General features: G+C 48.1%; 5 protein-coding genes across 5 annotated transcripts; 2 read left to right on the top strand and 3 right to left on the bottom strand.

Moving 5' to 3' along the window:
* Window positions 1-634: 634 nt before the first annotated feature.
* Window positions 635-1,900, top strand: N7511_002699 (uncharacterized protein; the record flags this gene model as incomplete). Its single annotated transcript, XM_057125124.1, has 1 exon — window positions 635-1,900. One exon carries the CDS (start codon window positions 635-637, stop codon window positions 1,898-1,900), a length of 1,266 nt encoding a protein of 421 aa, XP_056987283.1.
* Window positions 1,901-2,748: 848 nt separating this feature from the next.
* On the bottom strand, window positions 2,749-3,534 carry N7511_002700 (snoRNA-binding rRNA-processing protein IMP3; the record flags this gene model as incomplete). Its single annotated transcript, XM_057125125.1, has 3 exons — window positions 2,749-2,922; window positions 3,027-3,387; window positions 3,503-3,534. 3 exons carry the CDS (start codon window positions 3,532-3,534, stop codon window positions 2,749-2,751), a joined length of 567 nt encoding a protein of 188 aa, XP_056987284.1.
* Window positions 3,535-3,765: 231 nt separating this feature from the next.
* N7511_002701 (uncharacterized protein) lies at window positions 3,766-5,321 on the top strand (the record flags this gene model as incomplete). The annotated part of the gene is made up of 2 exons (XM_057125126.1): window positions 3,766-4,752; window positions 4,800-5,321. The coding sequence occupies 2 exons, from the start codon at window positions 3,766-3,768 to the stop codon at window positions 5,319-5,321; spliced, it is 1,509 nt and encodes a 502-aa protein (XP_056987285.1).
* Window positions 5,322-5,628: 307 nt separating this feature from the next.
* Window positions 5,629-13,782, bottom strand: N7511_002702 (type I polyketide synthase; the record flags this gene model as incomplete). The annotated part of the gene is made up of 5 exons (XM_057125127.1): window positions 5,629-6,477; window positions 6,525-11,623; window positions 11,673-13,020; window positions 13,083-13,496; window positions 13,555-13,782. 5 exons carry the CDS (start codon window positions 13,780-13,782, stop codon window positions 5,629-5,631), a joined length of 7,938 nt encoding a protein of 2,645 aa, XP_056987286.1.
* Window positions 13,783-17,130: 3,348 nt separating this feature from the next.
* N7511_002703 (uncharacterized protein) lies at window positions 17,131-18,470 on the bottom strand (the record flags this gene model as incomplete). Its single annotated transcript, XM_057125128.1, has 2 exons — window positions 17,131-18,220; window positions 18,301-18,470. The coding sequence occupies 2 exons, from the start codon at window positions 18,468-18,470 to the stop codon at window positions 17,131-17,133; spliced, it is 1,260 nt and encodes a 419-aa protein (XP_056987287.1).
* Between the last annotated feature and the right edge of the window lie 496 nt (window positions 18,471-18,966).

Here is an 18,966-nt window from a genome sequence, read left to right on the forward strand (position 1 = left end):
ATTATTTGCTGGTCAAATGAAATCTAGACTCCACCAAGGTATGACGCGGTGTAGATGTTGAGTTTTCCCAACTAAAAAGGTTAGGGTCTGTTAGGGTCTGTTAGGGTCTTTTAGGTCCCTCCAAACAAGATTTAGGGCCTTGACACGCTACGGTAAGACATGATCGTCAACACTGAGTTTATCTTTTTTACAAATGACAAATGTGCCCTAAACTATCGAGGGGTTGTTGGGAGGCTTTTAGTGCTTACATTTGGACCGGAGCAGTGTTTCTATAGTATTCTAGATTGCCCAATATATTAACAGAGGGGTGTAAGACGCCTAATAGACTCGCTTCAGTCCGAGAACGAGCCCCTGCATCCACTGCAGGGGAAGGGCCGATCCTGGCTAGACACCACACTTAAACGCCGAACCCCTAGAGAAGCGGTGTGGGCAACAAATACACGACGTGCTGCTCTTGGGATTCTGGACTCTGGACTCTTTCCTTTTCATCCTCGATTCTCTATTCTCTATTCTTTCCGACCTCTTTCTTTTCTTTTCTCGACTCCTCCCAAATGGAGTACTTAAATTAACCCTAATCTACACCCCTGCCCTGCAGGTGAAACCTGTGACCGTGCTCGGTCTATAGACATTCCTCATGTCTTCCGTCACATGCCTCGTCCACATGAAGCCTCGTCTAGACTTAAGCATCAAGACTTGCCCGCCCATCGTGACAGAGCTTCCACAATGTGTTCAGTCCAAATCCGCTTCACCATCGCCATCTGAGATGTCTCCAAAAGTGAAGCGGATCGACCCGCCAAGTACAGGTACAAATCCAGCTTCAACTCCAAACAGAGGTCCAGGCCCAGGCACGGGTGCCAAGTCGCCGACCTCACCAACACAAATGAAGCGTAGTCAAAGGGAAACAGCATCAAGACCAGCTTCCGCTACAAACCCCAGCAGCCACAGTCAAGGAAAGAGCCAGAGTCACTCGCGCTCTGCATCTCGCAGTACGGTGCGATCAAGTCCAAACAGTCGACGGAGTTCCTTACACTCAGCCCGTCGGACTGCCCCAAATACAGCCATCGTACCAGTCCCCACCACGAGGACTTCACCCCAAGAACGGCGGGAATCACTTATAGCTCTACATCGAGAATCATGTCGACTATTCCAAGACGAGGCCACAAAGGACCCAGCAGAAGTACATATAAATACACCTACATACACAAATACACATACAAGACTACGCCAGCCATCCCTGCATCGACGAGCATCATCCACAATCTATACACGCCGCTCCTCACGCGCATCAACCGACAAAGAAACCTCAGAACCATCTTCCCCGATCGCACCATCTGCCTCATTTGCCAGCTTCCGTTTCGAGTCTGAGACCGAGACTGCTCCACCCTTCCTGACTTCCAGAGACAGATCCAATACCATGCCATGCCAGGGTACTAAGACTGTCATCCCATCAAACCACTACCACAGTCCATCCACTTCATCAATCCACGCCCCGGCCACGGTAATGGAATGGACATCGCCCTCGACTCGTCGACGCGAGTACGAGAAAATCGATCGAGCAAGTAGCGGCATGCGCGGTCTCTGGAGACGCGTTGCGCCTCGCTGTTTCCAGACTCGGGAATCGAGAATGCTTTTCTTCGAAGAGGGAAAGCCCGAGCGGGAAGGAAGTGTGCGGCGGTTTCGCATGGACATTCCCGAAGATGAGGCAGAAACTGGACCTAATGAATCGACCAAGGAACCGCTTTCTCCAACGGGGAAATCACAGGTTCAGCTTCTGGACTATCTGAGTCGGCACACGAGCCCGACTTCGAATGCGCCCTCGAATCCGGCTTGTTCTTCATCTGAGGGTCGACGACGCTGGGCGTGTCTGCGTTCTAAGACTTCCCCGTTGCCTAACGCGTAGAGTTCTATTCTATTCTCTACTCTATTCCCTTTCTGATATTTCTTATCATCATCACCGTCACCGTCATCCTCGCCATCATCGTCCTCGCCGTTCGTTCAATAATTGATTGATACACACATGCATGTACATACATCACGCGCAAGCCAGCACAGGTGCTACTTGCCTCTTGTCAATACCCCTATTGCGCTCGCTCTCACCCTATTCCCTATGATACCATGATTCCCGATTCCAGAGTGATGATCCAATATCGCATTGCACACACAGCCTCAGCATTAGCATCAGCATCAGAGTGGCCTACCTTGCATTGAGTGGCCTGAGGGTCACTTACTTCTAGTTTTCGTTTTTGTTCTTATTCTTACATTAGTATCATATTTACCACATTTCTTTTGAGCATTTACAATTGTGTTTGCATTTTTTCCGCTCGCTGAGACTACATACCCCGTTCTTTCTTGGATTGCTGTATATAGCTTGACGTGGTAAATATATGTTGATCTGCCACAAGTTTAAATTTTTGGTACAAGTGAAAGAAATGAATTGATTTAAAATGCTTCTCAAGAAAGAATATATATAATCTCAAGGTTGCGATCTGGATATCAACATTTAGGACAGTGACAGTGGTTTAGACCTTCATGTTCAGCGCTGAAGATATCAACAATCATATGAGCACGAACCAGACATCCATCAGGTGGAACAAAATTGCCAATAAATCGATATAGTTCATTTCATAAAACAACATTACGCCAAACCCTTAAGGGGCCAAATGCACAAGCGCCGGGTATATCAAAGACAAAAACCCAAAATGCTTTTCTTTTCTCTTTTTCCATTGGAGACCAATTCAACAATATCGATCACAGAAGATCAAAGTCATCCAGCTTCTCACGGTAGCGGAGAATATTGCGCTTGATCTTACTGGAATCAACCCAGGTGACAAAGTCCTCCATATTACGCGTGACCAGGAAAGCAGGATCATTGACGACCTCAGTTCCGACACGGACGTGGCCCTGTTCGACGAATGTGGCGGCCTAGACACAACCAGTCAGCATTTTACTTTCTATCCATGTGATGTTCAAGTCAAGCTCTCAAGCTTTCAACCCAACAACCCACAGCACAAGACAGGACAACTCACAGCCTTGATCGTCTCAACCATACCCGAGCGCACCATGAAAACAGCCAACCGTCTGCGGCAAAGTGCAGAGACGGTGACTTCGCGCTCAACCTTCGACAAGCCGGCGCCCTGCTCGCGCGATTGCTTGAGGATTCCCATGCGCCACAGTTTCTCTAGGAGCTCGGACTCAAGCTTCTTGCGCAGCGGGTCGGTTTCCGGGTCCAGTTGGGAGAGCTTGTGCGCGAGCTGGCGGAGCGATCCGCAGAGTGCGTTGTATTTCTTGTAGTCCATGGGATCTTGGAGGAGGTATCGTTGGCGGACTTGGTGTTCGCGGTGGCCGCCATCGGACTTGTAGTTGTGGAAGTCGACCTTTCGGAGGAGCCTGGTGTGGTCTTGTTAGCAAATTGTCTTTGATGGGCATGTGAAGCTTTCGGCATGTTGGATGGGGTCGGTTTGAGATTTCTGATGGATTGGTTGGATTGTTAGGGGAGACGTACTTCTTCTCGTGGTGCTTGAGTTCGCGGACCATTTTGGCGGTTGTATCAGGTTACTGAGATCAGCCGACTTGAGTAGTGAGGCAGATGTTGAGCTGGTAAAGACTGTCGTCCGTGGAGATGGTTGCGATAACAAAAAAATTGGTTATCAAAGCGGTGAGAATTGTTCGGGCAGGACTTAGTGACAGGTGCTCACCGCCCGCCCCCGGGCTTCGGTCATCCACGGCAATCACGTCTACGCTGTTGACACTGGGCTTGTGTACAAGATGGAGAATCAGGAAGATGTTCCGGGTAAACACTATGGTCGCCCGAGGGTTGATTTGGAGCCCTATAAAGCCGAGGTCATTGCCTTGCACGAGAAAAAGATGAAAGGTGACGACATCTGCAAGCATCTAAAGCAACAACATGATATCCAAATCTCCCCGCGCACCCTCACCAAGCGTCTACAGCATTGGGGAGTGAAAAAGAAGATGGAACACTTCTCTTCCAATGAGGTGCTTCATGCGCGGATCAAGAATCTTTTCTTCGATGTTGGTCTGGGCGATTCGGAGATCCTCACTGTTCTAAATGGCGAGGGCTACGATATCTCACTTCGTACCCTCCGAAGACTTCGTCATCAGCTAGGAATCCGTCTTCGTCTTGACTCGCCAACCGGGCAACAGGAGCAAGTCCAGGAGATCCTTGAAGCCTTGGTTGAGGAGATGGACAAGGGAACCATTGAAGGATATGGCAAGGAACTACTGCATAATCATTTCCGCAGCAAGGGATATGTCTTTGCTAGAGATCGCCTGTACAATGTCTACCGTATGCTCCGTCCAGACAATGTCGAACGCCGCACGAGTGATGCCCCGCGCCGAGTTCCTCCGCCAAAGATTCTAGCTGGTCCTAACTTGACTTGGCACGTGAACAGTTATTCAAAGCTGGCTAATTTTGGGTTTCGAATTCATGCAGAGATTGATTCATTTTCTCGCTATGTTCTCTGGCTCAATGTTGGTGTTGGTGCTCACTCTGCCGTGAGCGTCCTGAAGCATCATACTGATGCCGTCTCTTCCAAGAGCCTTCAACCGCGCATACTCCGATCCGATTTAGAATCTGAGGTGCCTCTTCTGGCAGATGCCCATCTTAATCTCCGTCGCGCTTCTGAACCAGATGTGGAACGAGAACAATGCTGTGCTCCTGGGCGAGCCACAGACACCCATCGCATTGAGTCCTGGTGGGCCCAGCTTGCCAAGTCGGTGGTGACCCTTTACTATGTAAGTTGGATGTTCATTGCGAATGCTCATGTTACTAATAAACCCAGAACTATTTCCGCCAACTCCACACAGAAGGACTATTCTCAAGTTCAATACTAGCGGACCAAGTATCCCTCCTGGCAATCTATATGCCAATTCTCCGCAGTCATATAAACTCCTACGTTCAAACCTGGAACGTTCACAACATCCGCAAACAAAAGGACCACCCAGAACGTGCGCCAGGAAAACCATACATGAACTACCACCACCCACCAAAAGGAGTCGAAAACTTCGGCCTACCAATCGACCAGCCCACCCTGCAACTACTCCAAGAAAGCCACAGAGATGTTGATCCAGAGCAATATCTTCCACCGGATACACTCCGGTGGTGTATGACGCAACTTCAAGAGTTGGAATTCGATCCGTATAGCCCGCCTGCCCGGTTGCCTGGAGACCTTCAGCCATTCCGGTCAGTATATCTTGATCTCCGGGAGAGAGCGTGGCGGCATGAACGTTCCGGGGCACAGCCCCAGTTGGCACTCTGTGAAACTCCTGGTCAGGGATTACAGGGATATGCCCCTTCACGATAAACTTCTGACGAATGTAATGGATAATGTCTGTGACGTGTTGGGTTTGGAGCGAAGCTTTTATTTTTAGAACAGGCATGGTTAGCTACTTAGCTTTAAAGGAGTCTATGGTAAACATTGAAGCTGAAAGTGAATATTAAAGATATGCAGAAATCTTCCAAGGTAGTTCTGTTGATAGTTAAGTAAAAATGCAGCAAGAATAATGAATCACACAGGCCGCATTAACGTAAAAAGATAGAATACAAAATAATAAACTCCCAGAAACGCCAGGAACCAGAAATAAAACAACAAATCAAATATGAAAAGGATGTCAAGCAGTGCCATTGATAAGCCGTGTCCTTCCAGCAATTCTCTCACTCAAAGCCCTAATATTCTCAGCCCCCATGATATCCAACAGCGAGACCTCAGCCTGAAGCTCTCTAGTAATCCACGAGCGGAACTCCATAGCGACAAGTGAATCAATACTGCCAAAGCCAAAGCGTTGAACATCAATTTCCGAGGCAGGAATGGCAAGTAAAGCAGCAAGCCGATCAACAATTCCGTTCGAAATCACGGTGACGACACTCTCAGGACTAGAAGCGGTTCGCAGGAGCACAGCAGTACTGACAGTCCTCTGCTCAGACGTTTCACCGCTCTTAGCCTTGGCTGCATCACGGAAGTGTGTGAACATTGAGTAGTTGAGGTATGCAGGCGCCGGCACACCGTTTTGGCGACACATCTCTGCGGTGGGAAGACCAAGGACAAGCTGAGACCGAGGAGGCGAACCGTGAGCTGATGTTTCATCGTTCCGGGGATCAATGAGGAATTCCACAGCTGCGTGTACTTCATCCTCACTCAGAAGCTCGAATAATGGTGCCGTGTTGGTGCGAATCGTATCCCTGTTTTCGGCTACCCAGCCCACATTGGACACACTCCCCAAATTGAGGCTGGACGCTTTCAGGCCCTGTGAGACTCGGTGGGCGGCCAGTGAATCTTGGAAAGTGTTTCCTGCTGCGTAGTTTGATTGTCCGCGGTTACCGAAGATGCCTGCGACGGAGGACAGCATCACGAAAAAGTCCATGTCTTTGGGAAGGGTCTTGTGTAGGTTCCAGGAGCCTTGGACTTTGGGTTTGATGGCTGCTTGCCAGTCTTCGTATGAGAGGCATTCGAAGGCGCAATCCTGGGGATATGTTAGCTTCTTGTTAGATTAGTCTCGTGTTGACTTACTCGTAAGACCATGGAGGCTTGGATGCATCCTTTGATGGGAGGTAGATTGGGAAATGTTGATTCGGATAATGCTTCGAGAGTTCCGGCATCTGAAACATCACATGCGAAAGAATGGACTATGCAGCCCATGTTGGTGAGGTCGGTGAGCATTTTCACTTTCTCTGGTGTTGATGCCGATGAGCGAGAGAGGAAGATTAGATTCCTTGCACCGCGAGATGCCATCCATCGTGTAAGACTGCGGCCTAAGCCACCATACCCACCGGCGAGAACGTAAGAGGCATTTGAATCGAATTGATATGGTGTTGGTGGTTGTGGGATGACAGGAATAAGGGTCGTTGGGTTGAGAGTGAAGACGATGCTTCCCCCTTTGCCACTGTTCCGGGCTTGGATGCCTTCCTTGATTTGTGAAAAGTCCATGACAGTCACAGATTGAATTTCTTTAGTTGAGCCATTAGAGTAAGATTCAAGACAAGAATAGAGTCGGTCTGAAAGCCGAAGAGCAACATCCCCTCCACGTTGAGCCATCAGAGGTATGTTCACCCTGCGTATGCTGGCACATTGGGGAAGTGAAGCCAGATCAACTGTAGTTCTTGCATCTTGCTCTGAACCTGTGAACTGGAAGATCGTTCCGAATGGAGAAAGACATTTCAATGTTTCTTGGAACGCCTCGCCGGATGGAGTGTTGTAACTAAACATAACTCCCTTGCCATTGGTGCATCGTATAACAACCTTTGAAAATGAGGAGTCTCGATTAGAGAAAATCTGATGCTCGGGGATCTCATATTGCGAAGAAATGACTATGCGGTCATGAACTGTTGCAACACAGACATATACCACAGCTCCATAATCAAGCGCACCTTGAATGACCGCTCGACTAGCAGGTGCCATACCATCATGGACTAACACGGCGCATCGGAGATTTGGATCGGAAGGATTTCCTGACGCGTGGATTTCTGATTGATTCAAAGCAAATTCCGCTGTCAAGAGCGCAACAGGCAGACTGGCGGCAGTCTCAAATGTGATGTTGGTAGGAATTTTGGCCACCAAACCCTGATCAACTCGGATATTCGTTCGAAAGCAGTCGTAATTGTTGGCAGAGATACATGCAACTCGATCGCCTAAGCTGAGGTCGATCACAGAACACCCGATTCTCGTCACGAACCCGGCAACTTCATTAGAGAAAACTTTGGAAAGACCAGCTGAGCTGAGACCCACTGCCTGCGTATAGATCTCGACTTCATTAGCACCCATCGGGGCTTCATGTTGCTGATCGATGACCCAGCCAAAGTCTCCGGTCTCTGACTCCTGCAACTGAATAGGTTGATCGATGTGACCGATTCGTTGGAGGCTAGGCCTTGGCCCAGATGATTGGCTGGCAAGGAACTGATCTGCAATATCGGACTCCTGTAAGCGGCCGATATGGGTTATACCATCGCGTATCAGATACTCAGCGTGACGGTCAATACCAGGTGTGTCCACAAATTGGTGCTTCACAATCTCGCCTATTTTCTGATCCAGTGTTGTATTTAGGCAGATGTTGTCGTCTGCCACTGTCAAAATGACAATATTGGAGCCGTCTGCATCTCGCTCCCAACGCAAGGATCGGAGAAGACCTAGGCTCATGCTTGAATGCAGTCGAGATTGACTATCAATTTTCACCCACAATATATTATGGCATTTGGTCAAGATTTCCTTCAGTGTTTCGAATTTTGATGCACTTGTATCTTCGAGATAGTCGAAATCCAGGTCAAGTAGTGAGATGCAAAGGCAATCTGGCTTCAAGTTATTCTTGACCTCTGAGGGATCCAAGAGGAGAACATTGGTGTATCCTACTCCACGGAGCCGGGATTCAAGAGGCTCATACATGCTCTTGGGATATGCACCACTCGTCATGATGATAACATCACCAAGTGAGTTCCCTTCGGACGCTTTGACAGCAGAAGTGACAGCAGAAGAAACCAAAATACTCTGCCAAGTCAGGTCTGGATCATGAGAGCTAGGATACTCGATGTCAATGCCAGAGAATCCCGATGCCCGTAGGAGTGAATACCATTCAGTGGAGGCAATATAAGGACACAACCTTCTGTTAGGCTCATCACCAAGCCACCAACCAGGAAGCTGCCCGAAAACCAGCGGATACCAGAGGAAGTCTTGTCTGATACCTTCCTGCATGATAAGCTGACCCCCTGGGCGAAGCAGAGACCGAAGATTTTGCAAAGTGGCTTGCAAGTTGGCCGTGGCGTGGATGACATTTCCAGCTAAAATCAAGTCATACTTCTCTAGTTGCAGCCCTTGATCGACTGGATTTCTCTCAATATTGAGTGATTGAAAATCCATGACATTCGCCCATGGCTGGAATCGTTGCTTAGCCTTTTCGAAAAAGCCAGATGAGATGTCGGTGAATGTGTAGCTGGCTACGCTGCCCTTGTCCCTCCCAGGGTCTGGGCACAAGATGGCAAGAACCTCGGCAGTGAAGCTACCAGTACCACCACCAATCTCAAGGATCTTCAATTCTGAATGTTGATGACGAAGTAGAGACAAGTGACTTTGAAGATGTTGAGGTAGGTTATAGAGATGGAGACCTTCCTTATAGACTTGCTCCATCACATCGTCTTGACCGAACATGAGATGCAGTGGATCAACCTCTTGTCTGATAACCTTGACAATATTTCGGCCCATTCGGGCAGTGATGGCTCCTTCAGCACTGTGTGATTCGATTTGGTTGTCAATGGCTTCCCTCAAAGCAGGATCCTGTGCAACCTGCTGGAATTCTTTGTAGGGAAGATGGATAATTTCGTTGGACTCGAGTAGCTGTTGATAAAATTTCATCCAATCAACAAATCTTCGCATATGATTATCCAGCTTCATGAAATCGACATTCTTGAGCTCGGTGAGTGCATCAGTCACATAGATCATTGTGGCAAGCTGGAGCTGCTTCACCCAGTGTTTAGCTTCCTCGTCATTAATAGATGCAAGAGTTGTCAAGCCACAAGCGGAGTCGGAATCAAGAAAGTGCACGTCAGGTTTCCATTCAATCGTGGTGCATAGCTTTCGCTCACCAGTTTGAGAAACGCTGCTTTCAAGGGGAGTGAGCTCAATACCATCCATGCGGATACGTGGTATACTTGACTGCGCATCTAAAATCCTAATTTGACCCTCAAACTTCTGGGACTTCAATGCAGATATAGAAGCGTGTCCTGTGAATATGTGCGATGGGGCTGAGTTCAGACCTGCCGACACCCAGACATCGCGAATAAAGGTTGGCAACCTGATTTGGTCTAGGCTGGAATTTCCTGTATAGTCAATCACAGCTGCAATCATGAGGTGGATCATGCTATCCATTGTGGCAGGATGGATTAAATGAGAATGCAGGAACTGTTTTGGCATGTGCTGCGCGATATCTGGAATGATCACTGACCCAACAACAGACCCAATGGCTGACCTGAGACCAAGGCCACTGCCATGGACCTCTGAAAGATTCTGGAACAATGGGCCAAAAGCCAGTCCAGATCTGTGAAGGTTACTGTAAATGGATTTGAAGTTGAGAGGATTGTTGCAGACTTGATTTGCATGTGCGAGATCATCTTTCCAAGCCTTTATCTCTTCTGCTGCCTCGCGACCAACGTCAATTGAATCAGGTGCTGATTCGTGCTCAACCATGATCTGGCCAGTGCAATGCTCTGTCCACTCATCGCTTGAAGTATTGTAGGACGTTATATGGAAGTGTCGCCATACTTTTGATGTAGATGGAAAATCGTCAACGGTGGCCATTGATAGAGACACTTCAATCCCTTCTTTTGTATCAGGGACAATCAATGCTCTTTTCATCGAGACTCGTCGGAGATGGAATCCGGTGATCTTCGCTTGTGTCTTTTCATCACCAGCCAGTTGACGCGATGCTTCGATGGCCATGATAAGATAGCCCACGCCGGGATAAACATGGTTTCCTGTAACCACATGGTCTCTCAACCAAGGATTCTCGTCTATTCTGATAAAATGCCTCCATCTAGGGGCAATTGGATTCCAATCTGTGCTTGGAGCACCAAAGAGGTCATGACGTGGGAACTTCCTTGTTCGCAAATTCCTGCTCAACCGACTCTCATAAAGGATCTTCTCTGTATGCTTGAAGCTGTATGGTGGTAGTTCCACCAACAGCCGAGATTCTCTTGTTGGTGATTGGGAAGCTTTGTTCACGGCATGGAAATCCAACTCATAGCCGTTGGCAGATAAGCAGCCCACAGTAGTGAGGATGTTGTTCAAGCTTTGATCTGTTCGCTTGAGCAGACTTGAATACTTGTATTCCAGTTTGGGGCTATCCGAAATGAGAGATTCCTTGATTGCACTTTGCAGAGTTGAGTGAGGTCCTATTTCCACTAGGAAGCGTAAGAGATTTGAGTCGCTTAAACCAGCATATGCATTGGATTGAGATGTCATTTCAGCCAAGCCGGTGGTGAAAAGGACAGGAGATACCATATTTTCGACCCAATATTGACCAAGCAGTTGATGCTCTCTGAGTTCCTTTCCAGTCACAGTAGAAAACATCTGCACTGGATGAGGGGCTGCCAATCGCCTTCCGTGGAGAAGCGTTCCCATTAAGCGGAGATAGTCGTCAGCGATAGCTTGCATGTGAGCTGAGTGATAGGCATTCTTGACATTCAACTTTCGAGCAAAGACCGCGTCGTCGTCAAGAAGATCTTTGAGGCAGTCAATCAAAGCCTCGTCTCCGGAAACAGTATTGTTCTTGGGACTATTTTGACAAGCAATGACGAGCTCCCCAGTCAGGTCTTTCCGTACAGACTTCAAATATGGCTCCAGTCGCTGCACAGAGAGACCCACTGCCATCATTGCTCCGTTCGCCGATAGTTGCTTAGATGACACATATCCACGGAGGTATGCGACTTTCCAAGCAGCTTCTCGGGATAGCTTTCCGGAACAGTAAGCAGCTGCTATCTCACCAGATGAGTGGCCTATCACTTGTGTTGGGAAGATGCCCCAGCTGGCTAGAAGGTCTACAAGAGCAACCTGTAGGGCTGTACACAGCGGATGAGCAACTTCTGGTAAGTTGACTCGGAGTGATGTTCGTTCGGTCAGGAGCTCATCTGATAATGTTAGCGCAGGAAGGAAAAGGTAGAGTAAAGGTCTGCTCACGTAGTAGTGACCAGGGGCTACCTAATCGACGAATATAGTCAGAAGCCTCTTCCAGAGATTCACGGAAAATAGGATATATCATGAGCTCTCTCCCCATGGCCTGATACTGAGCACCTTGACCGGTGAAGACAAATTGAACAATCGGCGTTTGGGTAGTTCTGATAGGTCTGGTATAATTGCATCCTGACAGGCTCCATGCAAGCTCTTTGATAGAAGAGGCCATGACATAACTCTTCCAGTAGAAATGGGATCTTTTCTTGGAAAGAGTGAAGGAAAGATCGTCAAGAAGTTGTACGTGGAGGCCCGACTGCTGCATCTTGCGCTTAAGGTACTTGGAAAGAGCATCAGCATTCCGCTTGACCCCATCTTCATCGAAGGCAGAGACCACGAATATCTTCTTTTGTTCGCCCACGTTTGTGTGGCCAGTGGGGGTATAAGTGGCTGATGAGCAGAAGTCGTCTGTTGATGGGGTGTCAATAAGTACGTATTCCTGTCCTGATTGATCACTTTCTTCTGCACTTTCCGAGAAAGTATGGTCCGTTTCTTTGTTATTGTTGTTGAAAATAGCTAAGACTTGGCGCTTGATGTTTTGTTTTGTTGGGACAACTGGAGCAGTGCAGTGAGCTCCTGTCAGTCGACGATCATTGAGATAATTGTAGGCGTCATCGAGAATGCAATGGGCATTGGTGCCACCGATACCGAATGAATTAACAGATACTCTTCGTAGCCCCTGGGAGGGCCATGGAATATTCTCAGTGGGGAAAGAAATCCCCCATTCTGTCGCAGGGATCTTTGGGTTGACTTGCTTCATGTCATAGTTCGGCGTGATTATGCCGGATTCGAGGGTTAGGATAGCCTTGATAATACCTGCTACTCCGGAGCCTCCTTCCAGATGTCCAATGGAAGATTTAATGGCCCCAATATAGAGCGGAGTATCTCTCCGGCACTTGAATGCGCGTGCAAGAGCGCCGGCCTCAATTGGATCTCCGGTGCTTGTTCCCGTACCATGGGCTTCGACAAATCTCGTAGCCTCAACATCAAGGCCGGCTCTCCAGTAGACCTCGCGAATAAGTCTTTCTTGGGCTTCCGAACTGGGCACTGTGATTCCTGATGTGCGGCCATCCTGGTTGACTCCTGTTTCACGAATGACTGCGCGAATAGAGTCACCATCCCGAATTGCAGAATGGAGGGGTTTTAAAACAACTGTTCCGACCCCCTCCCCTCTTGCATATCCTTCAGCCCGTGAGTCAAAGCTAAAGGAGCGCCCTTGAGGTCCTAGAAGACCATGGTGACTCATGCCGATGGTTTCCACCGGGTTCTTGAGAATGCTCACGCCGCTCACGATGGCCTATTTATCGTTGCATTTTAGTAAAACGTCGTTTGTATTCAATGAACTTAGGAGTTACGTACCATGTCGGTCTCTCGAGACCTGAGACTCTGCACAGCGAGATGTAATGCCACCAAGCTACTAGAACAAGCAGTGTCTATAGTCATACTTGGTCCTTTGAAGTCAAAAAACCAGCTGACACGGTTTGACAGGATTGCGTTTGTGACACCAGTGGGTTTGTATTTAAGAGACGTCTCAGGGTCCGAGTTGAGGATACCGAGGTAGTCATGATTGAACCCGCTGACAAAAACAGAGGTATTGGATCCAACAGCACTGGACATGGGAATACCTGCGTTTTCCAAAGCATGGTACACATTTTCCATAACCAACCGCTGCTGAGGGTCTAGACTCAAGAGTTCACTTTTTGTGATATTGAAGAACGACGCATCAAAGTAGGCGGGGTCTTCGAAGAGATAATTCCCTCCTTGAACTTGAAACTAGATACCAGATATTAGTTGTTGGTCCTGGGGAGAGATTGAAGCAGTGACAACATACCGTTCCTCCGTGTTCGGGGTCAGGGTGGTAAAAGGCATCTGAATTGAACCTCTCTCTGGGTATCGATGACCATGTTGAGCGGGATTCTAGAAGCAGCTCCCATAGATCTTGAGTATTTGAGGCTTGTTGGGGGAATCGGTTTGCAAGACCGACAATAGCAATGGGCTCCAGGGCATCAGGAACAATGGGTTGGTCACTGACATCACTGTCTATTGACGAAGGACGCATCTTGATTGACGCTGAAATGTATAGATGTTGAAATTGTATGGGGTATGAAAATCAGATAGAGGAAGGGGTATGCTATAGAAAGTGGACGTAGGACTGGGATGACGTTTGATGTTGGAACTGGATGACTTTCAAGTTCCCTGGGCCTCACTACCATGCGGACCAGCCTTATATGTAGTCGTAGAATCGTCCAAGCGTCGACAATTGCGATTCCCCAAAGAGACGGTATCTGCGTATGGGCTCCGAATTCACCGATCTCCGAGTCAGTCTGGCCCCCTGTAGCATGATCTTCCAAGGAGGCGTTCATGCGCAACGAATGCCTCACGTGCAAATACAAACTAACCTCCGATGCTTACAACAATTCTCAAAAAGAAAGTATTTTGATGTATTCATGTAATAATGTGGATCCGTTATTTCGAATCTCCCAATCAAATCACCAAGGTAACTGGGAAATTTCCGCTTGTCGCGTGTTCCCCATACATGCCCTTGTATAACGTTGTATAGATCCATGTGCATCTAGCTACATCTCCTGCGGTTGATATGTACCAAAATTGCCAATCTACAGGTCCGGATGCAAGGTCAACATTTCCGAGGTGATTTTGTGGAGAGACGTATGATTGCCGTTAATGTCTAGAACCCAACTGCAGGTCAACGTTTGTCGATCGCTGTTAATCCAGGGGTTCCAACGCTTAATGTTTGGATTCATCTTTAGCTAGATGTCTGATACAAGAAACCTCCTGATGAGGTCTAACTTTGGTATTGCTCTGTGTTTGCGCTGAATTCTCTACGGAACCACCTTGGGCTATAGGCGGTAATCTTGCAGAAGATCGGCCGTTATAAATTAATTGACATAGTGATTCTCTTCGTCTTTCATGACCCTGTAGCTTGCTAATTTTCGTAACTATATTACATTGAATTTAGCAATCAAACAAAGAGATAATTGCTGAATGATAAGTCCAATTACCCTAACAACCCTGCTGGAACACAACAACACCCCTGCTAGTACATTGTGCGACCAACCTTTGCGCCATACCACGTCCATCAAAAAGTCATGAATCAGGTCATGTAGTCAAAAGGCGTCAAATAGCGAATCTCCACCCGCCACGCTCGATCGACGCTATGTTTGTACTATGAACCCCCTCTTGGCTTCAGGGTATCATTGGTTAAGTCAACAGAATAACGCCTTGAACCGTGCTCTAAAACCATGATTTAGGGGCTCCACTGTTTTCCGGACTGCCGTCAAAGAAACCCCGGCTCTTGCATATAGGTCCTGCTGTATGCCAACAAGAGTTATTCGGTACGAACTGCCTTTGATCGACGGTTCAAGTCAACGTCATGAGTCCCAATAGGCTGGCTATTCGTGCCTGTTTATTTGGAAAAGTATATCCGGATCAATTATACCTCGTTCCACCATCCTAGAATTGGGCTGCATTCTACCCCTGCCCATACTTCCTGCCGACGTCTGTATTTCCTTGATTCAAGAGGCTCTTGGTTCAACGTGGACCATTCACATTGGTTGTTTAGATGTCGGCACCCCGGATCTTGGAATTCCCCATTTTTGGAATCCCGATTGTACACCATGCACGATGTCGATGAGCAGGTAGGTTCTTTGGGCCGTATCTAGATTAGCAGATCGAAGGTATCATCAACAACGAGCTTCTTTGTTAACCAGATGGCCCTTTTAGCCGCCGCGCGTTGTATCCTAGTCTTGGAAGTACCTTCACGTCATGTTTAGTTTGCGCCAGGGGAATCACAATCTAACCTGGTCAGTCTTTCATTACTAGCTACGTTCAGCCGAACTATCATACTTGCCGAGATGGTTTATTTAAAATACAGAGTGGGTCTGTAGAGATGATATCGTTTGAACAATCTGGTTTCTTATTGCACTTTCTTTATTGCTATCATGGGTTTCTTTACGAGTCAGGATTTCCTCAGGGAAAGAGAAAGTACGTGACGATGAGTATGATATCCGTTGAAAGGGAGCTCAATTCTATTGTGTAAGTGGAAATTGGAAGTTATGGTCTCAGTGTAACTCACTATTATGAATATCTCAATATGATGGCTTACCAGCAACATGTAGAATACAGAACTTTACAGAGATAATATAGCCTACCTGGAACCAATACAAGCACATGGAGGCATCACAAACTCCAAAAAAAGCTTCAACAAATGAGCATCCAGAGCACAAAAATGCCATTAAAGACGGAGTTTACGTACACCCATCTCATACTTCCAATCTCCAGAGTCCGCACCTGCGAAGCAGAGAAGCTTCCAGACAACTACACCCGGCTCAAGAAACCACCAATCCGTCATATACCCGGCGTCGCCGCCCCAATCATTGATGTTTAGATTCTAATAAGATATGATCAAGATCTCGATCCGAAATGACGGTCAAGAAGAACACGTTGGCAAGTCTAGTCGAACATAGAGCAACAATCCCGCGCTAGTTTTAACCGCCTGCCATACCCCTGCCATACCCCTGTCAAAATCCCGGCTGAATCCCTGCTAGCAGCTAATTTCAGTTAGACGCAGCTGAACCCAAGCCAAAATGACAGTTAGTTAGATCTGGCTTATGCGTGATACAAGCAATCTCTCCACCCTTTCTTTGTTTACCAACCCACCGCCACCGCGCCCCGGAATCGTATTAATGCATTGCGATCAAACGGTGTTAGTTTGTTACAAACATCTGGCTAGCTGTGCATTGGCGCAGCTGAGGCTTTGAGAATTAGTTTGGAAGCTTCTTGGTTTCAGAGGTTTGCGCGGCTCGGGCGATATATATCCACGTGCTAAAGCGAGCCACCAAAGTTAGGGCGGGGGTCAGGCGCTGCGATGGGATTGGAGACGACGCTAAACTGAGTTTGCCACTGCATTTGTTAGGTCGGTAATCGGTTCCGAATTATGTTTAATTGAGAGCTCATGTTAGGTTTTGGGGGAACGCCAGCATGCAGCCGCTTGGGAGGTTTCCCCTGTTTCCAAGCGGCAGACTTTCTACCCCTTTCCTGGCCTTTCCCACTGAGATTTTTGGTGTTTCAGTGCTGGATTACCTGCAAAAGTAGCTCATATTATTGACACCTATGCTGCCTATTTGTATCTGTCCAAATGCCATCGGTGTTATCCAAAGTGCTGATAGCCCGGCATGAAGATAGATAGTGAACTATGCAACTAGCAATATAGAGGCCGGGGCGAAGAATTTGGTTCGCATGGCGCTGAATGTCTTGTACAGTTTTGGCCAAGGTCTATGTTATATGCTCACATACTACCAGGTCTAATAGTCCAGCCCAGATCACAAATGCACGCTAGCATCAACAGTATACAAGATAAAAGAGGAAGAGGGAATCAAGAATCTATAAATCACAACTCATCCTTGCCCTCAGGAGAGTAAACAGGCCGCCCACTATCCTGAGCCAAATCAACACCGATCTTCTTGCGCCACTTCTCCCAAAGCGAATGGAAGTCCTTCTCCATCCCACTTTCCATCTGATCCGGCAAAACAACAGTATACTCAACATAGAGATTGCCAGGCTCATCGCTGCCCTCGTGGTGATCATGCAAATGGGCATCAGAGTAGTACGGCATACCCTCCCCAGTCACAGTCTCAACAGCCAACGGCTGCACAACCTGACCACGACCGCGACCAAGTCTAACAACATGCCCATCAAGATGCGTAACATCCCTAGTCCACCCACCCATCCAAGCCTCCCTCAAACTAAGTGTCTCCTTCCAGAACAAGTCCTTCCCCTTTCTCCGGAAGAAAGTCCCATCAGTCCTTTCCTCCTCCGAAACACCCATCTCAGCCTCCTTCTCATCAAGAATAACAACCAAGTCCCCAGCAATCCAATCAGGACTCTCATCGCCTTCATTCTCAAAGACAAGTCTAGTCCCCCGATCCATCCCAGGCTCAATACTAGCACTGGTCTCAATCTCCTTCCGCACAACCCGGTTACCCGCACAAACAGGGCAAGGATTCTTAATCTTCTTTCCCTTGCCCCCACACGCATCACAAGCCATCTGAACCTGCTGGAACATGCCAGGCGCAAGCATGTGTTTCTGGATGACCATTCCGCGCCCGGAACAACGGTCACAAGTGTGCACCTGCTGGTCCTTCGATCCGGTGCCCTCGCACGAATCGCAGATCTGCTGCTTCTCCACGAGGAAGTTGATCTCGCGGCCTGTGTAGAAATCGCGCAGTGGGAGCGCCGCGCGGACTTCCATGTCCGGTCCGCGTCGGTGGCCTGGTGCGTGGCCCGAGTGTCCGCCGCCGCCGAAGAAGCGTGAGAAGAGATCGAAGGGGTCGTGGCTTCCGCCGGCGGTTTCGCCTTTGCGGTGTTGCTCTACTCCTTCGTGGCCGTATTGGTCGTAGACTTTGCGGAGGGTATTTGTGGATAGAACATCGTATGCGTCGGCGATTTCGACGAACTTTTCGCGGGCTGAGTCGTCACCGCTGGATTGGGGATGGAGGTTAGTTTCGATTGCGAGATGTGGGGAGAAAGTAGGTGGTATTGGGGGTGGGTGTTCACTCACGGGTTCTTATCTGGGTGGTATTTCTTGCTGAGAGTTCGGTATGCCTTCTTGATATCTTTTTCTGAGGCGGACTTCGCTAGTCCTAGGACTTTGTAGTAGTCCTCTGCGGCAATGACGACGACGGAGAATAGCACGACGGCTAGCGCAACTAGGAATCGTAATAGTTGCATTTTGGCGAATTGGGCTGCGCGCACAGCTTGTGTACTCTAGGAGCTGAATCTGGTTTTGCGATGCTTGCCGTATTGTGGCTTTGTTGTATTGGCCTTCGGCTCTGCTAAAAGCTTCGATCCACCTGTCGGAGCTGTAGGTCGCAGTTTTGTTTTGGTGGTGGAGTGGTCGGTAGTTTTTTGTTTATGGGGTCGGCATGGAGTGCTTTGGCTACACTAGATTGAGTGTAAACCGAGCCGTTGAACTTGAAGAATTGAAAGGTTGAAAGTGGGTGTTAGCTCCGCATGCTGATAGCTGGATCTACTTTGATATGTGGCCTGAGAGGAACAATGTTCAGCCGGGTCACGTGTATAGATAGTATAGATAGGAAGACATGAGCTGAGATATGTATAGAGAGCAAATTAATTTATATCTTGGTATGAAGTTCACCGTCGGAGATTAAACTGAGTATTATATTGAGTTCATCTGTGGTACAGCTTTGAGTGTTTGTTACATGTG

Source organism: Penicillium nucicola (assembly GCF_028828085.1).
Source record: "Penicillium nucicola strain IBT 29836 chromosome Unknown utg000002l, whole genome shotgun sequence".
NCBI classification, from domain to species: domain Eukaryota; kingdom Fungi; phylum Ascomycota; class Eurotiomycetes; order Eurotiales; family Aspergillaceae; genus Penicillium; species Penicillium nucicola.